This window comes from Urocitellus parryii, chromosome 5 (assembly GCF_045843805.1).
Source record: "Urocitellus parryii isolate mUroPar1 chromosome 5, mUroPar1.hap1, whole genome shotgun sequence".
Taxonomy (NCBI): Eukaryota; Metazoa; Chordata; class Mammalia; order Rodentia; family Sciuridae; genus Urocitellus; species Urocitellus parryii.
Genome location: NC_135535.1, coordinates 208795085 through 208814339, shown reverse-complemented (window position 1 = coordinate 208814339; position 19255 = coordinate 208795085). Strand labels below are relative to the sequence as shown.

Sequence of the window (19255 nt, the reverse complement as noted above, 5' to 3'; positions counted from 1 at the left end):
AAATCCACGTTCCCTACTGGCCTCCATGGAACCGCAGTGGAGAGACCACTCTTTACTGGGGGGTGGAAGGTCTGGCTGCCTCTCAAGCCCACACTGACATCTCCCTGGTTGTGAGGGGCAGGAGAGCTTCCCTAGTGATGCCCATGTAGTAGGGGCATGGCCTCATTTATTCTGGATGGTGTCCAAAGCTCTGGCTCTCCACCAGGCCTCCTTGGCACCACCCTGCAGGATTTTTGGTCTTTTTAGGATCAGGATTAGTCTTCCTGCTTGGTTCTAGCTGCTGTGGTGAGGTGGGACCACATTGTCATTTGGCTGGAATACAGAAACTATTGTGTAAGACTTTTCTGTCTTACTCAGCTGCCCCCTTCCCCATCCTTGGCTAGAGAGACCTGGTCATATTGTTTTGATTTGATTTTTAATTTGTGCCATTGGCATTCCAGGGTTGCTGACCAAGGTCTGGGTTGAAATGAGGCAAAAGAAAACTCAAGAAAATCAGTGAGTTGTTGTTTTTAAGAGAGATAGAGAGAATTTTTTAATATTTATTTTTTAGTTTTCAGTGGACACAACATCTTTATTTTATTTTTATGTGGTGCTGAGGATCAAACCCAGCACCCTGCGCATGACAGGCGAGTGCGCTACTGCTTGAGCCACATCCTCAGCCCCGTGAGTTGGTTTTTATCTACGTATTTTTCTGTAATTCCCAAATGGTTTACTATAAGCAGGTATTATTGAGTGTTAAAATTAAACAAAATTTTCCACTTTTTATTTTAAATTTATTTTATAGGAAAAAAAATCACTTGTAAAAATAAGCTGCTGCACTTTGTGTTGTTACCCACATGAGGACACTGAGTGGCAGATTCTCAGGGAGGCTTTTTCTTATTCAGCGAGCATGGGGACCTCCATATTGTCATGTCAAAGGCCCTTCTGCAGGCAAAAACCGTCCATTAAGGTTTTCAAAGCAGAGTTTTCTGACCTAGAGATCTCTTCATTCTCCAGGCCATTTAATGCTGGTCACCTTGAGCATTGCATTCTTTGCTATAAACAAATAATCTCCAAAGTTTCAGTGGCTACAAACAGAAGTTCAGTGAGGGCCTGTTCAGCAGGAAACATTCCTCCCTACAGTGTCTGGGCTCATTCCTGCTGGGGGCTTTGGGACTCAGAGACCTCAGCTTCCAACCAGCACAGGACACAGAGTCAGTGGAGACGGCACACACTGTCCAAAGCCCACCTCCGAGGGATGCATGCCACTTCCTCCTGCGCTCCACGGGAGCAGGCTTCAGCAGGCTGCAGGGGAGTGAGGGTCTCTCCCACAAACACAGCTTAAGAAACTCCCAGAAGAGCTGCTGAAGCTGAACTACATCACAGAGCTGCAGTACTGAAGGAGGAGATGGCCTCCAACTTTACAGAGAGGAAACAGGCTCACAGAGGAAGAGCTCCCCCCTCCCTGCGCTTGCTTTTAAATGAAGGGAAACAGCTTCGTTTTCTTTTTCCCTGTTTGCAGAGGAAATGCATTCTGCTTGCCTAAATTCAAACAATGCTGCATAAAAGGAAAGGAGTGATAGCCACATTCACATCCTCTAGGCGGAGGGCCCAAATCCTAGTGTCTACCCAGCATTCACAGCCGCGCCCATCCTTTTCCCACAAAAATGTCTTCATAACCTCTGTCCACTCCGAGTGCCCTGGGCCTCGCCACGGCAGGTGTCTTCACGCTGGCCTCTCTGTGAAGCAGAACCTAGCTGAGAGGGCTGTGCCCGAGAGACATGTCCCAGCAGTTTGACTGGGCACCTGATGACTGTTTATGGGGTTGATGTGAAGTGGTAGTGGGGTGAAAGGGGTCAGAGGCTGGTGGGCCCCTGCTGACACCACAGCATGTCCCTTCACAATAGCAAATGACAAGACTAGGAGCCAGGCTCAAGAGGAGCCCCTGGGCTCTGATCTTATGGGGCCTTACGGACTCCCAGGGCCAGTGGAAGTCCCCCAGGGCATTTGCTCACCTTCAGATCTGTTGTTGGGCATCCCCTCATTCCTGTCCCTTGAGGGACACCTCTCATGTGTCCCTCAAGCTGAGGGGCTTCCATGATGGCCCCCAGGACCACTCTTTCTCCCAACACTTCTGTGGCAGTCAGTCATCCTTTGGTGCTCCTGGAAAGCCTGGCTTCAGATTTCCTGCCATGGGAGGCCCTCCATCGAGCAGTGGGTTCTGGATTTTTCCCTTCCCACAGCCAAGGCTTTGGTCTGTAGCCCTTGGAAAGCCAGGCTTGGGGAGTGTGAGAGAGGGCCTGCGTTCTGCTCTCTGGTCCCAGCAGCCCTTCTCCATGAAGCATCCCTGAGACTGCTGGGAACACACAGAGGGTCCCATTTGCAGAGCGGGTGTGAAATGTGCACTCAGAGTGCTGTCTGGGAGTGGCGGCAGCAGCAGGTGACCCGTTCAACAGGTGTCAGGAGGGAGGTATCACTTCTGACCTCAAGGTGCAAAGGGGTTGGGATGGGCCTGGGAGGGCTGGAAGGGTTGGGAAAATCAAGGTGGGCAGGGCCTTCCCTGGATCAAGTACTCAGGTGAGACCCTCCTTAGCAATTTAGAATGCAAGAGGTGGAGGGAAGGGAGTTTGGAAGGGCTTGGAGAGATGTGGCCGGGTAAGCTCAATCTTCTCAGGCACAAAAAGATCAATGTTTCACCTGCCATGGTCCACATATGCATGCTTTGTCACTGGCCTCTGTACCTAGACATTTACCTTCCAGATGCAAGAAATAGGCATTTTATCTCTGAGTTTGAATAATGTAAATATAAAAATATAGTTCCTAAGAGTAGAAACAGCAGGGAGAGTATGTGGACATGAGATGGTAAAATGTTGAGAATTACTGAGCATGGTGATGGGTGCAGGGAGGTTTGTTGTGCCATTCTATCAAGTTGGATGTGTGTTTAAAATTTTCCATAACACATTTTAAAAACTGAATTGCATATTTATTAACTCAACAAATATCTAGCCCCTCTGCTCCCTGTGCTAAGATCTGAATAATCCCGAAGGAGGGAAGAGACAGGTGCTCACCTCCAGGAGCTCCACTCCCAGGGGAAACATGCACGGTGAGTTGCTTGTTAGCAACTCAACCCAAGGAGAGACACCCCATGCCTGTACATGCCACAAATGAATTCCAGTGTCTGCAGCTGAAAGCCACGTGGCACGGTTCTGAATCAGGAGCCCTTCACCTCTGCCTCTCCATGGCGGCCCTCTGGACTCTTGGTCTAGGGTGTGCTATCGCTGGGTACGAGGGTGCCACTTGGTTTCCTACTTCACATATTTGCTATTTAGCAATGGCCACAGAACACTATGCTTCTTATTGAAAAAGAGATAAAAGTAAATATTGACACAAATTTGAATATTGATGTTCGAGAGCATGCATTCCTCGGTACAGTGGGTCAGTGACCAAGCATGTGCATGTGGACGATGGCAGATGAAGCACTGATCTTTATATGCCTGAGAGGACTGGGCTTACCCTGCCAGAGCTCTCCAAGCCCTTCCCAATGCGGATGTCATCGCCGAAGCTATGTCATTCCACTATCCTGTGTCCTGGACTCATACTGAACTTCGAGCTCCATGAGGGCAGGCCTTGCTCACAATGGTAGCTTGTGAAGCCTGAGTCCCACAAAGAAATGCCCAGGAGAGGAGGAGGGGCAACACTTGCTGTATCCATTTTGCTGAGGAAGGAATGTGGTTATTTGTAACTTAACAGAAACCTCTGTGCTGCAAAGTGTGTAGGCAGGTGAGTTCATGGTCTCCTGCCATGAACATGTAAGTGTCATGCATATATGTGGCTAAATGCCATTCCTCTCCAGGCTTGAAATCAGAAATCATTGCTGACACGGCCAATTGTTCTCTGTCATCCCTCATTCCTACAAACAACATTCCTTGAGAACCCACTGAAAGTAAGACCAGAGGACTCAGAAGAGAGATGGGGCAGAGCAGGGGGCTGGGTGAGTTTGGAGGAGACTGCAGTGACCTCAGTCTTGTGGGTAGGGGGCAGGAAAGATTGAGCCAAGGGCAGCCTGGTGACATGTTGATGGTTGGAGAAAGGAAGGAGACTTCAACTTAGGAGAGGGGTTGAGCCTCATCCTGGCAATTCCACATCAACTGGTCAAATGAGAAGCGAAGGTGTGTCACAAGGACCTGTGTATGGAAAGGGGTTTGGAGACATCACAATAATGCCCCTTCCCCTCCCTTGGTTTCTGAAGCCATATGTGGCTGAATCACATGGTCATCACATTCTGACAATGGCCTTAGAGGTCCCAGCTTCCTACAAGTGTGGTGAGTCCATGTCTCTTGTATTTTCTGAGTGTGTGCCTGTCTTGGGTGTCTAGCACATAACATTCAATACATGTTAGATGCTATTAAAAATATGGGTAATTTTATGTCTTAAAATATTGTATATTGCCTAAATGGTTTCATGCTGGCTCATGTTAAAAATGATTCCCAAGTGAAGATGACAAAGGGGAAGTATTCCTTATTTAGTTCTCTTCTTACATTAAGCTATCATAATATAGTACATTTCTGGGCTGCATTCTCTAGAGTGCTTTTTACTAAATAAATGGCCCAAAATAACTTTTCCCTTCCAGTATGATTTCATGATTCAGCACATTCAACTTTCACTATAAAAGGTCGATATAAAGAGTAGAAAACAAATCTGCAGGCCGGCAGGGAGCAGCAAGAGTTCCCACTTGGACACACAAGCGGTTTGTTTTCAGAGACAAACCTTGACGGCAGGAAAGTGGTCTTTGTTTAGGTATCTGAACCACATTTAGGTTTGCAAGAAGCAGATGGATAAGAATTAGTAGGAGATACTCTCAGATTCTCTGCAAAAGGCTATTTAGAAAAATGGCAGTAGCCATGGGATGGGGCCCAGGGCCTGAGCCAGAGTCCTCAGCTACCAGCTCCTTCCAAGCCAGGGAAGAGATGCCCCTGAGCCCGCCCGCCATCCGCTTTTCTTGCAGACAGCAGCCGCTGCAGATGTTCAAGGGAAAGGTTCCGCTGCTGTCTTTGCCCAGCGATGGAGGTGGGGAGTGGAGCGGTGAAGGTTGCCTGGCCCCCGGAGGGCAGCTGGAACACCGTCAGCCTCAAACCCCAGACGCAGAGCTGCCTTGGAGTGCACGAGGATTCTTTCCCAGTGGCTTTATGGGAGAATCTGGATCTTCTTTTGCGGGGTCTAGGATTGCCTCTCCCCATTCGTTATCACCGCCATGGGACCCACAGAGTCTCACTGTATTAGTACTAGAGTCTAGGAAGCTGTCTTCTCACCTAAAAGAGCGCGCGGGAGGGGGGAATCAACCCCCATTCATATCCCGTCCACAGGAGTGTAGGCATATCTAACACCGACGGCTTCAAGCCGGCGCGGGCGCGCGGGAGTGGGGGTGGGGTGGGGTGGGGGTTGTGATCCATTTCCAAAGCCAGGTGCAGAGGTTTCCATATTCCATATCCAGCCTCAGTACCGCGTTCTAGAGCTGACGAGGGTTAGTTACTGAAACCCTCGGGTCCCGGAGGAAGGAGCGGGGCTTGGGCCCTTGCAAAGGGGCCTCCCCGAGGAGGGGTCCCGCGCAGTCTGCAGGGAGAGTGGTGAGCTGGCGGCCTCTCCCCCAGGTGGCGAGCGCTAGGCGCAGCTGCGGCCCCCCCGGGCACCGCGGCGGGCCGGCCCCGGGGCCGCCTGCGGGCACCTCCTCGTGTCCTGCTCCGCACCCCGCCCGCTGCGCCGCCGCCCGCGGTGGAAGGCAGCGCAGCGCGTGCGCACTGGCGCGCTCGCGGCCGGGCCCGTGGGCTCTCCGGGGAGGGTGGGAGGTGGGAACCTGGGAAGGCGCCGGGACGCACACCCTCCCAGCCAGCTGCCAGCGCCCCGACACCTCGAGACCAAGGTTCCCTAGGACGTCCGTCGAATGAGCCGCACAGGTGAGCGCACCAGGAGGCTCGCGATCCCGTCGGGGGCTCAGCCCGAGACACACACCCCCCTCGGCATTGGCAGCGCGGGTAAAGTTGAACTTCGCGCGTCGCGGGTTCCCGGGCGCGTCGCGTCAGGGCACGCTGCCAGGCCCTTGGGGCCTGGGTGCACTCTTTCCGCGTGCGGGGCCGAGGCGGGGAATGTGGGGGCTGGGGCGAGGGGCCCTGGCCTTGGGCGCGCGAGGGGCTTGGCCTTGCAGTGAACTTTTGCTGCACTCGCCGCTGGCGAGTACTGCCCGGAGGCCTGGCGGATTCGGGTAGCCTACCCTGGCCGCTTCTTGGCAGGACTGAAATGTTGAGGGAGGCTCTTAGTCACTGGGAGGTGCGTTCTGGCGCGCGTGGAGGTCGGGGGTTCCGGGATTTAGCTGAAGGACAGGAATTTTTCGATCCCTGCCTTCCCCGCCCCCCAATACAAAAGTGAGACCCTTGGAGGGAGGGAAGGAAAGGTCGAAACGCGAGGTGCCTGGGCGAGAACGCAGGAAGCAATTAAAACTCCTCCTTTCGGATTAACAACCAAAAATTGATCGATGTGTCAGGAATACCATTGATTTATGAAAGGTGCTTATTTCTCTGGTATGGAGAATTTTATGTTCTGCAGGTGAAACCGAGTTCACCCAGCTCCAGCGTAGATTGATGTTTTAATAAAAATAAATAAAGGGGAAAAGCTCGCTTGGTCTTTGGGGACATCAAGTCTCAAATCGCAGAGTTAGACTAACAAATCAAATTGCATTATCTTTACATTTCGAATCTTTTAATCTTGAGCCTAAAAATCGCAGGCAGCAGAGCGCCTTCATCTGGGAAGTTTTAACAGTGCCTGAAAGTTCGCATAACTAGCCATGTTTCTTAAGCAAAAAGGCACAGGACGCGTCGGGTAATTGCGGTAAGTGGCAGGCCTCGCGGTGCAGGCGCGGGCCAGAGCGGCGGCGGCGGCGGCGGCGGCGGCGGCGGCAGGAGGCGGAGCGGGCTCCGCGGCCCGAGCGCCGCGGCGCCCGTAGATGGCGCCCTGGCCCCACGCTAGGCTCCGGAGCCGCGGCTCTGCCGGCGGCGCGCGGGCGGGGCAGCCGGCCCGGCGCGTGGCGCGGGTTCCGCAGTCGCGGTTCGTCGGGACCAGAGCAGCACGGAGAAGCAGGAAAAAATTATGCTTACTGTCATTTTTAGTTTAAGGCCCGGGCTGTCCTTTGGAGCGGATGGGGGTCCGTGAGTTCGGGGGTCACCAGGAGTCGAGGAATTCCCGGGGGAGGTCGCCCAGCTGAGGTCCCTGCGGGGGGCGCTGGAGCAGCCCCAGTCACCACTTTCTCGGCACGCGGCCCCGGTGGGGCACTGGCGGACAGACGTTCGTGTGTGGGCGAGGGTCGGCTGATTGGCTGCAAGGATACCAAGTTCAAAGCCACCAGGAGATCGCCCCAGACTGCGACCCCGACTGCTGGAGGCCGCCCCCGCCCCCGCGCCGGGTACTGGGCCGGGGACCGCGCAGGCCCTGCCGCCGCGACTGCCTTGGCGCTCGGCTTTGCAATGTAAATTTCAGCGGGACAAATTGCTTATTAATAGTCTAGAAGAGAAGCCGGTTTCTTTCTTTCTTCTTTTCTTTATCTGTTTTTATTTCTGCATGGCCCCTAGCTATGCCCTGGGCAGCCTCGCCGCCCAGCAGTTTTCTCTTCATTTCAATATCCTAAAGAAAATGCAAATTCGCACAGTGTGGCCTTTTAAAAAAGTTAAATTAGCAACAGCTTTAAGTGACTCCATTAGTATGGAAAACATACACATGTTTAATGTGGGAATAGCTTCCTTTTAACCGGACTCATTCTAGTCTGTAAATTTAGCAGACCCTCGGAGTTGGTAAAGTATCAACGCAGTTGAACGTGTCGCCAAAGGCTTACTACCCCTGTGCGGCCTGGGCCAGGCTTTCCGGGAGGGGCCGTCCTGCCGCTGTGCGTCACGCGACCGGTTCGGCGGGCTCCCCTCACTTAGAAGCCCGCAACTGTAGGCGAAAGGGTTGTGCTGGCGGGAAGGAAGGAGGGCTTGACACATTTCTGTCCAGGGGAGGTGGGCTCTCTCTTCCCTCCGGACCTCGTCCTCACAGCCCCCGCAGCTAAGTCGGCTACGTGGCCGACTATGTAGGCAGGTACCCACCGCCCCACTTTTGCGCACAGGGACTGGTGTACAAGGGTAACCCTTAACAAAGGCTAAGGTGCAGCCAAGGAGTGGGAGTGGGGGAAAGTTGTTACTGAAGTGTGGCCCTGAACTCCCTTCTGGGTTCCCCCAACCCTGAGACTCTCTACTACCCCAATTCCTTTACCCTTGTTGGCAAACTGATATTTCGAAGTGTGATTTTATTGACAAACTTTTGCGGGTCTTTGGCTTCCAGAGGTTATCTGTCCTGAGCTCTGCTCTCCCTCTCCCTGCCCTTAGAGGCAGTAGCTTGGCACTCTTTCCCCGTTCAGGAAAGAGTTAAGATTTATGGTATGCTGGAGAGGTCTTGTTAGGATGTAATCTGCATTTTTTAACTACTGCGTAATAAAAAGTGAGAAGTTTTGAGACACCTTTCTTGATTATACCTTTGGCGATACTTTGGGTTTTACATTTAATTTGCATTTTGTTCTTAGTGAATATTGAAGTCTTGAGTGGAGGATTGAATTTTATTAGGACATCTGGACTGACAATATCAAATCAGACACCAGTGTCCCAAAGCATGCTAAAATTTCAGAGTTAATTAGAACGCAGTGTGTTTAATTAAAGCCAATTATAATATTTGAAATTATCTGATCGATCCGTGTTTGTACAGTTTGGGTGTGTTTAAGTGTTGATTGGCGCACTTTGCGCGCCATTCGATCTAGAAACTTCTCTGGGGAAAGTTTGCTTTGTAAACTGGTGGGGGCCGGCGGCGGAGTCCCAGGCGCCGCCGGCTCTGGAGCATCCTGCCCGACAGCCTTGGGGCGCCACTGAAGGTATCTCGGGAAATCCCAGCTCACTGGTAAACTGCTGCATCTTTTGGGGTCGGAGGGACCCCGCCACGCACCAGCTGTCTTTCCCAGCTTGGTTGCTCCTCCTGAGCATTTTTTTTTAAAGAGGCGACCTTTAAGGTTTCAAGGTGCTTTGGGAGAAGCCCAAGCTCCGAGTGCTTGAGTTGGGATTCTCTAGCTGAAGAGTACCTAGGGCTGACTCAGAGCACTGGGGTCAGCCAATGTGACCAAGGAAACCAGAGAAAAGTAAGGACAAGGAAACAATAATCGTTTCCCTTCTGTTTTCAAATGCTGCAAGAGCCCAGGAGCTCCCGGGCATTTTGGATCCCACTTGGAGAGCTCTGGGTTTCCCAGGAAAACGGTCAAGCGAGCCCACTGTTCTGTCCGCACGGGCCCGGGCACTTGGATCAGAGGTTCCTGCTATGTTATGCACATGGGGCTCTCTGCCCGGCCTGGAGCCTGGTACTCGCCTGGACCTGATTCTTGCAGGCTCACATGAGCAGCAATTAGGACTAGGCGACGCGTGGCGGTGTCTACCCGGCCCTGGGGTTATGGGTTCAGTGAGTCCTCGGTGTGCCCGACCTGTAGGAACCCGGACCCAGTGCTGGGGTCAGGCAGGAGCTGGAGCAGCCACCTGCCCTGGAGTGGGTGGGAGACTCCGCTTGGTTCTCTGCTAGCGGCGGCGCTCTACTCTCCCACCCCAGGAGGCGCTGTTTGTCAGACTTGGCCGCCTTGGCAGGAGGCGCCTGCACGTTCTCACTTGGAGAATTGAGCTTTCTTTGGTACTCAGGGGTCGGGCTTCAGAAACCTCCACTGTACAGAGTAAATATTGGGGGAAGGAGCAGTGCAGATAACAGGAATCTTCGACCCTTCAGTTTTCGCCTTTTATTGGTGAACTCTACCAGGCTTCCAACCTTCTAGTGCTGGAAGAAGGGATGGTTTGTGCGTTCCATATGCCAGGAACAACATGCCCAGTTGTTTGCCTTCGAGGGTAGGCAGGACGCATGGCCTGGTTTGGGCTCTGTCACCAAGTGCCTCCTGAGAGCCCGTGGCATCGGTTTCCTCGAAGAGAGAGAAGAGATGTTCTCTGAGCCCTGAAAACCCACCAGAACCTGGGCCAGTTCCCCTTTGCGCTCAGCTTAACAGGTTGGGGTGGCCCATGTACTGAGCCCTTGCTTGCTGTCTTTCCTGGCCCACAGACTAGCGTGATCCCGTTGCGCAAAGTAGAGTCTGGGGAGCACTCAGGGGCCACCTCACCTACCCTTGGGGAACGGGTTTGCCAGTGTGTATGGGTTCCTTCCTATTCTGCAGTTCACGGAATTTTCTAGGTGTGTCTCTCCCTGCCTCTCAAACCACCTTCCCTCAAGGCCAGAGTTAGTAGGCTCTACTTTTTCAGGTTACTTTCCCAGTCAGTATTTGTGCCGGGTGCCCGCCCCCCAGCTTGGGGTGGGTAGGGCAGAAGTGAGGCCCAGAGCCCGCACCTTCTGAGCTTGACTCCTGGTTCGGAGGACAAGGGGGTGGGCCGCTGCTGGAACTCAGTACTGACTTTGGGGGCACAAACCTCCGGCCTTGGGCGCATTGACTCTCTCACTTGCCAGAAGGGTCCATGCGACATGGCCAGGCAGATTGGGCCCGTGGCCGCGGGCTCTCTGAGTGCGCCGCGTCCTGTTAAACCCGCGCACGCTCTGATACTCCAGGGGACTCCGCTTCTAGGAATCTCCGGCTGAGGCTCCTCAACACCGGAAATGAAGTTTATTACTCTCTGGAAAGATGGCTGGGAGGTTGGCGGTCGCCCTGCACTTGGCAAGCAAGAAGGGGCGTTCACAGAGTGCCCTGGACTCTGAGCCAGACCCGACTCCTAGGAGGGTCCTGGGACCCCCAACTTGGCTGAAGTTTCTGGGAGGGGGTGGTTGGGTCAGCTCCCTCTCTCCAGGACTTGCACTGGAAGAAGTGTTGAGGGAAATGCCCTCGGCGCGCGCCCACAGCCTTCCCTCGGCGGGTGCAGGCGCAGTCGGCGGCCGAAACACAAGACTCTGAGTGGCTGGGCAGGGAGGCCAGGTGGGCCTGGGTTCAGGTCCTAGGATGTCGGACAGCTCCCCTAGGCTTCGGGTGGTTCTAGGGGTTAGCGGCTCACGCATCGCCTTAGTTTTGCGCCCTGGGTCTCGCACATCACCCCGGGAGCCGGGCGCCAGGGGCGGCAGGCGCTGTCTCTTTAAGGTCACTGCCTGCTCCGGCACGACGTGGGGAGGACAGCTGGGCACTGGCCATCTGACTGACTCCGGCTTGACATCTGGGAGCCCACTGGTGTGTGGCACGCGAAGCGCTTGATGCCGCTATTTAAATGCAAATGTGAGGGGGCTCATTGAAGCCTCTCCCCGTAAATCCGCACAAAAGGAATACTTCCCACCCTCCGAGGAGGCGGCGGCGGCGGCAGCGCGAGGGCCACCCGTGCAAATCGCGTTGGGCGCGGGGCCTGGAGCGGTCTCCGCCGCTGTCGCGACCCGCAGGGTCCCGCGCAAAGGTCAGGCTCCGCCCTGCCGGGCCCCTGGACGCCCGTCTGGCCCCTGGGAGCGCTCTGGGCGCGGAGGTCAGATCTCTGGGCGCGGAGGGCCTGTGTAACTTCCAAAGTACTAGCCGCATCTCCTTGCACTTCTCCCTTCTGGGTTTTTGGCTCCCCAAGTTGAATAGAAAGGGCGAGGAACCGGGGTAGGGCTCCCGCGGGAGGCGGCAGGCGCGGGGACGCGCTCCCAGCATCTCTCAGGACTCTAAGGAATTGACCAGTAGCCCCCTCCCCCATCTGGGGCCTGGAGGTTCTGCCTGTTCCCCATCAAATCGAAAACCTGGGGATGGTGCTGGGGGTGGGGGCTGCCCTCCTAGGGACTTCGGCAGCAGCCCGGGGTGGAGACCCTGCCCGGTTGGTGAGTCCTTGTGCCCACAGTTCGCAGCCAGCAGTGGAGTGACAAAAAAGATAAAGTTGGTGAATGATAAAGACCGTATTCTCCACGCTTTGGGTACGGGACCAGATGATCTAGAAAATGAGCTGAAATGGATTCAGCCTCCGAGCCTGTTGTGAGAGCAGCTGATTCCCCCATTTCGGGCCAGATGGCTGCTGAGCACAGATTTGCATTCATTTTCGCTTAATATCGTCCAAAATAGTGGGGCAGCTGCATTTGTTGTCAAAAAGGTTTAAAACCCCTTTTCTTTCTGGGGCAGGATCGTTACCTTATGTGATGGGCTTATAGAACTTTTTTTTTCCTCTTTAGTCAACAGTATCAGATTTAGAAGGATTTGTTTTTAAACCTTCTAATTTGGTAATCAGATTTAAATCGCCTTGGCGCGTGTAATCTGAATTAAAGATACTGTAAATGATTTTAAGCATGATACTTTCCTTACCGAGGAAGGGGCACCTCCAGTCCAGGCTGGACATTTTAGGAAGTGTGCTACAAAAGAAGCATTGTTTCCTATTTCCAACTTCATCTTTCCCTAAAAGACACTTTGCATATTCTGACAATAACAGCTCTCCCTGCAAGAGCCTCATAGCTTCTAAACATGCAGAGACAAAGCATTTCTCAACCCCGCCCTCCACTGATGGCCAACTTTATCCTACCTTGTCCCTCCACCGAGAAAGTGTTCCCTTCTACACCCTGGTCTGCTGTGAGTAGAAAGTGCTGGACTTATTAGTAATACAGAAATTTTCTTTTAATTTATCGTGAATAGTTTCCATACACTTTGATTTAAGGTTATTAACATTCTATAGACAGTGGCATCTTTAATATGTGGCGATCGCTTCTAAAGACTAATCTCATTACCCTCAAATAGTCATAAAATATGATTTTATTATACTTACGTATTTAATTAGACGGCCAGCCCCGTAATGGATTTTGAGATGGGACTGGCGCAACAGCTTTGATAATTCACTTATCTTTGGCAATAGTCATTAACCCCCAACACCAGCAAAATAGATTGCTTTCCTGCACATCTTTTCCCTCACCCCTTCCAAGAGGCGCATGGGGGTCCCCAGATAACGTGAATCGGACTTCGATTTTCCCGATTAATTAAAATATTAACGTACACACGCTGCCAATTCACGAAAAAGGGGAGTACTACCCCAGGCCCGGCGGGAAGAGGTTGTCCTGCGACACTTGCCACTTGTGCCCTGAGAGCTTTTTTTTTTTTTTTTTTTTTTTTTTAATCAGAAGGGCCTGATTTCTCTTGGCAGGAAAATGCCCGGGACAGCTCCTGGTAGTCCCCTGGGTATTTATTTCGCGTCCCGCAGAAGTCCTTTGGGCAGGCCTCGCGCCCGGTGGCGGAGTCCTGGCCGAAGGAACTGGGCCGCGGAGCCCACCGGCTGCCCGCGCCCGGCTGCCCAACAGATTCCTCGAAACCAGGTCGGGAAACCGCGCGCTGCGCGTTCACTCCAGCCCGGCGGCATCGAGGGCAGGGCCGCAGCGTCCGCTCTGTTTTTAAAGTGGTTGGCGGCGGGAAGGTCTAGCCACCGCGCAGGGCGCTTAGCCGGACACCAGCTCTGGGTCGCCGGAGAGGCCGGGGGCTCTTCCCGTCGGCCCAGAGAATTTGGAGCCTTCTTTGTCACTCGCTGCGCCTTAAGGACAGGCCGAGGACTGGGGACTCCCTCAGCCACTGGGGGAGAGGGAGAATTTGGCGGAACCTGCCTCCGACGAGGATTCCGGGTCTCTGCCGGGGTAGGAAGCACAGGACGCCCGCGAGGCGCAGAAGGGGACAGATCGGCCCCGCAGCAGCCTTAGGTCTGCTTAGAAATCAGGCTGAGCTGCCTATCTCCCCTTGGCTCTGGCCACACTCTCCCCCTTAGTCGGTTGTCCGCCCCTCCCCTGTACTACCCTCCCGCGGTCGACCAGCCCCTTCGCGTTTTTCCCTTTGGGACCCCCCAGGGCGAGCTTCTATCTTGCATTTATTGCATGCATTCGGGCAACTTGGGGCGCCTCCCCGCTCTGGCCCAGGGTGTTTTTGACTGTGTGGCAGGTTTTGCGGGGAGGTATTAGGGGGCTAAGCTGCAATTGTGCGCTGACTGCGTTTGTTTCTTTTCAAGATTTATTTGGGCGAGTAGTAACTTCCTTGGCTGCAGCTGGGCTCGAGGAGCTGCGGCGCGTGGCCGGGGGAGGCAGCGGCGGCACTCGGTGGCGCTCGGTGGCGCTCGGCGGCGGCAGGGCTCGCGGGGCTCGCTGGGCTCGGGCCGGCTCGCGGCGCCGTCAGGCAGTCAGTCGGCGAGCGCGGCGGCGGCGGCGGCGAGGGGCGCGGCGAGGGGCGGCCGCTCCCATATATGGCGCAAGCGCCGCCCCCCGACGTCACCCTCTGACAGCGCCGCTCCCGGGGGCTTCGAGTTTTGGCTCCCGGGAAAGGGTCCATTCCTCGGGGAGAGAGGGCTGAGTTTTGTGCGCCTCCGTCCGCTGCGCGCGCCGCTCCAGGCCCCGCCGCGCCCCGCCTGCGCCCGGGACTGCGCCGCGGCACTCACTGCCCCGTTTATTTGTCTTTGGAGCAGGCGGGCCGCGCCAGAAGCGGGCGATCCCGCAGTGTCCTGCAGCCGCGGACGCCGCCTGGCTAGGATGACACCACGTTGAGCGCGCCTGCAAACAACAACAACAACAACCGCCGCCGCGGCCACCGCGTCCTGCTCCGCCGAAGCGCCGCGCCTCCGCCGCCGGTGTAGCCACCTCCGCGTCCCCGGCCGTCCGGAGCGTCCGGCCGCTGGTGTATGTCGCGGCTGCCCGGGACGGGCTGAAGCCGGCGGCGGGCCGGACCGCAGGCGCCGAGCAGGGCGAGGGCGGCCAGGGCAGCCGCCTGCCGCCGCGCCCCGAGCGCCGCCGACCGCGGAAGCGCTTTCGGCCGGGAGCGGCGGCCGCCGCCAGCAGTTTTCATGTTTGGGATTCAGGAGAATATTCCGCGCGGGGGGACGACCATGAAGGAGGAGCCGCTGGGCAGCGGAATGAACCCGGTGCGCTCCTGGATGCACACGGCGGGCGTGGTGGACGCCAACACGGCAGCCCAGAGGTACGTACCGGCCGCCACCGCGCGCCCCGGCCCCGGCCCCGGCCCCGGCCCGACCCGGCCCCCGCAGCCGGCCGGCGCCGCGCTCCTCACCGGGCCGCTGTCTCTTTCCTCCCGCAGCGGCGTGGGGCTGGCGCGGGCGCACTTCGAGAAGCAGCCGCCTTCCAACCTCCGGAAATCCAATTTCTTCCACTTCGTGCTGGCGCTCTACGACAGGCAGGGGCAGCCGGTGGAGATTGAAAGAACCGCTTTTGTGGACTTTGTGGAGAAAGAGAAAGTAAGTGCACGCATAGGCTCACACCCTCCCTCTCTCTAGAAGTGGGAGGCAGGCTGTGCCCGCGCGCGGCCCGGAGTGCCCCCTCGGCGGTGGGACCGCTCCGCCCGGCGACCCCGCCGCTGGCGCCACGTGTAGCCGCCCGGGCCCCACTGAGGGCCGGGCAACTTCTCTGCGCCCTCGGACTCACTCGGGGCGAGGAGAACGCAGGGCTTCCAGCAGGAAAGTGACATCACGGCACTGCTCCGAGCGAGGAATCCTGCCCGCCTTGTGTGAGGCCGAGGGGCCTTGGTCGTGGAGGGGGACCTAGCGCGGTGGCGGCGCCTGACACCACCACACTAAATGCAATTGTTTATCATTGCTTTTAGGAGCCAAACAACGAGAAAACCAACAACGGTATCCACTATAAGCTCCAGCTACTATACAGTAACGGTGAGTACCCGCTGCCTGCTTCCCGCCCTCTCCGCCCCTGCGCGCTGGATCTCCCTTCCCGCGATGGTTACAGGACATAAAGATTTTGAGATTAAAATGACATGGATGTAAACACGAAGTCTTCTCATGGCATAGAAGGAAAACAAAACATAAACGATCGATAAGTCGATGGCACTTCACATGATTAACCGGTGGGGCTTGAAGTAGAAAGTAAAAAGGGGATCGATATGGGCTCTAGCAGAACATCACTTTTAAGTGACTTTTTTCAATTTTGCAAATTAATGTTAATTATTGGGATAGGGCAGCTACATAGACCGACCATAACTTACTTCCTGTGCACGGCTTTAAAAAATCATCCAGAGGCATTCGACAGAGTTCGGACTCTCAGTAGCCATTGGGTGCTTTCTTTTTTCTAAAAATAAATGACCACATGGGCCCACCGATGGGACAAGTAGGCCTGTTCTCCACTAGGCAAATTTCTTGCCCCTTCAAATGCAAACCCTAAGAGTCCTAAGGCTCTAAATTAAGAAAAGGGAAAAAAATATTCTGTAAGATGTGATTAGAGTTCTCTTTCTCCCTCTTGAAGGGATTGCTTAAGTTTTGCTGCATCAGGAGCAGCAGTCCTGAGGCACCAACTTCCTGTGGCCTGGCTGTCCTTCCCCGAGGTGCAGCACTAAAATCCTGTTGAGAATTTGTCTCTGTTTTTTGCAGGAGTCAGAACAGAGCAGGATCTGTATGTTCGCCTCATAGATTCAATGACCAAACAGGTGAGAAAGTTTATGCCTCTGCACTTGGTTTCCTTGCTGAGCTGGGGTTATCCTGGGGTTCAGAGAGAGAAGACTGACAAGTGGATCTCCTGCATTTGTTTTTCATTTAGCTTCCCTGACAAGCTAATGAGAATTCCATATTTATTGGAATAAATGAAGCGATTGGTGAAATAGTTTATGTTGTCATTAGAACAGGACATATATGCTTTATTAAATGGCTTGCGATTGGAATCAAATGCTGTCTTAATTTATTATGGTAATTAATATTTGACAGAAAAAATTCAGGATCTCCCCCCTTGTTTATTTTTAAATGTTTCTGTCTCTGCTTGGAATCATTTCATTGATTTTTTTTTCCCTTCTAACAAAGGCAACTAACTCCTTTCCAAAGCCTATCAAGTTGGGCTTGATTAGTTCATTTTTTTTCCCTCTTTTCCAGTGTGATGGTCTAGTAACACGAGACCTTTATTTGGATTTAAAAGTTAAATGTGTTGGGGTGAAAAGTCACCTTGTTCTCCTCTAGCCCATCTTCACCTCTCAGCCCCCCATCTCCATAATTCAAACTCCGAGCTCCAGGGGTCACTCAAACCCATCCACTGCTCTGCTCCCTCTCCCACCCTCTGTCATACCTTGTAAATAACATAATTACAAGCAGTTCCTTATTAAATTATTTAACCTGTCTTGGTCAACTTTTCCGATGATAACTATTGGCTATCAGTAATGTGATTAAGTGCAGAAAAGCGCTTCATTGCTTTTTGACATTGTGCAGTCTCTGGCTGCTGGTTTTGTGCTGGGTGGCATGTTGTTTTGTTTTAAAGATATTCCCCCCCCCCATTTTCTTAAAATAGAGTGTTGCCGAGGCAGGTCTAATGCATAAATTAAATTCACTAGGCAAAGATTAAAATATACTTGCAAGCTGGGTTTCATGCTTAGAAGTGAAAGTGGTTTCTTCATTTCTGATGCTAACTTTAAGAATTGTGAGCCAAGTGGAACTGAGCCCCTTGGTGCTTCCTGCAGCCTGACACACGCCTCCCTCCCTTTTAATGCAACTAGTTTGTGCATTTTTCCCCCTTAAAAGTTTGTCTTTACCTAGCCAGCTAGGGTGTAGGAATTTAATGTCTGCAGTAGTAAAGCAGTATGGTTTTCTTAGAGTAAAACAGATCTGACAGGTAAACCCTAGCTTTCTGACAAAGACGCTTGGTGTGCCCTTCGGTGATTATTTCACTGGATTCAGAGAAGCCCCTGGAACTCGGCTGCTGTTTGCATGCTGCTTTTATTTCCTTTGTATTTAGGGCTGAATGTTTTCGGAAATCGCTGTAGTCTAATTAGAAGGTTTCTGTAGGCAGTGCTAAGTTTCTCTGCTGTCGCATAGAGGAGGAGAGGCTTCATTTAGAGTACATTTTTATTGTTCATTTAGCCTTGTACCTTTGCAGTATAAACAGTGCAGAAAATAAAGGCATTTAATCTCCTCTCACTGACGGGGATGGTGGGGGGGGAGAGGAAAGAAATAGCCCAGTAACTGATCAAAGAGTCAATGGCGCTGAACCGACAGTTTATGGATTTCTGTTTGTGCTACAAAATAAAAAATAAATCAAATATAAATACAGGGATCCATCGAAGGACAAGCCATTCTCACAGAAGTGCTGGTGCCCACCGAGGCTACTGCGCCCTGCAGCCCCAGGCGGCTCGTTGGCCTGCGGTGACACCCATCACTTCTTTGGTCCCGAGCGGGTCCGACTAGAGTCTGGGGGAGTGGGGCTCCGGCATCACCCTCTTCCCAGGAGGGTCGCCCTGGGCGACCTCCAGAAAGGGCTTTGTCCGGTTGGTAGCGAGGAGAGTGTCCGAGTGCGGGAAGAGGTTGGAAGTAATTTACAGATAATTTCCAGGGGGAGGGAGGGAACAGAGAGAGGGCAACCCAAACCCTTTCGTGGAATTTTCTGCCGGAACTTGTAGCCCCCTCCTCCTCCCCTCCTTCAGCAGCCTTTTCTCTCTGGGAGGCGGTGAGTGGAAGCCCGGCCGGGCGGGTGACGGCGCGGGCGGCCGGGCAGGGTTCCGGCGGCGGAGCCGGGCTGGGCGCCGCCGTGAGCGCACCTAGGGCTTTGCACCATCTGGCGCAGCCTCTGCTCAAAACCCACCCGAGCGTGCGCGCAGACACTGCCTTTTTACCCGAGAAAAATCATTGTTAGCAGTTTCAAAATAAACACCAGATTGGCCATTAGCACTTTCTTTCCAAATATCAACCGGCGAGGAGCACGTGGCCGCGCAGGCTGGGACGCCCGGGGCTCGGGCCCTCCTGCGGGGCGCCGGCTACGCCCAGCACCGCTCGACCACGTGCGGCGGCTGGGTCCTGCCTCCCCGGGGCCAGACGCCCAGGGTGCACAGCCCAGGCCGCTGCCGCCACCGGCGGTCTCGGGGGCGGCGGGTCCGAGAGCGGCCGGCGCGGGAGCTGACCGCTCCTGCCTGGTCCGAGTCCGAGGAGCGCGCCAGGCAGAACCCGCGCGGCTCTCCGCGCGAGGCGAACTGCCCCTGAGACCAATAGACCTCCCCGCGTCTTTAGTTGCAGCAGATTCTTACGGGCTTCTTCCCACGTGCAGATTGAAACTCGGTGCAGACAATGGCCCGAGGACGCGGCCTGGCGGCGGCGGCGGCAACACAAACAGCCAAAGGGCCCCGCGCCGGGTCCGTGCCCGCACGCCTAGCCTCCCGCTCCAGGGCCTCAGCAGTCTCTGCACTCCCCTCCCGGAGGCCCTCCCGAGCCGAGGCCCGGCGCAGGCCCGGCGCACAGCCGGAGGAAGGAGGTCGGGAGGCGGGCAGAGCGAGGCCGCC

The 19255-nt window shown here is 54.5% G+C and overlaps 1 protein-coding gene across 8 annotated transcripts in view; it reads left to right on the top strand.

Annotated features, from left to right (window-relative positions):
- Positions 1-14762: 14762 nt before the first annotated feature.
- The window catches only part of Ebf3 (EBF transcription factor 3), a 117237-nt gene continuing 112744 nt past the window's right edge, over positions 14763-19255 (top strand). For all 8 annotated transcript variants that reach the window (XM_026411083.2, XM_077799201.1, XM_026411080.2 and 5 more), the window contains exons 1-4: positions 14763-14962; positions 15080-15236; positions 15602-15665; positions 16377-16432. In XM_026411083.2, coding sequence (XP_026266868.1) covers positions 14829-14962; positions 15080-15236; positions 15602-15665; positions 16377-16432 — 411 coding nt within the window. In that variant the 5' untranslated portion in view covers positions 14763-14828. The remainder of the gene's footprint in view (positions 14963-15079; positions 15237-15601; positions 15666-16376; positions 16433-19255) is intronic.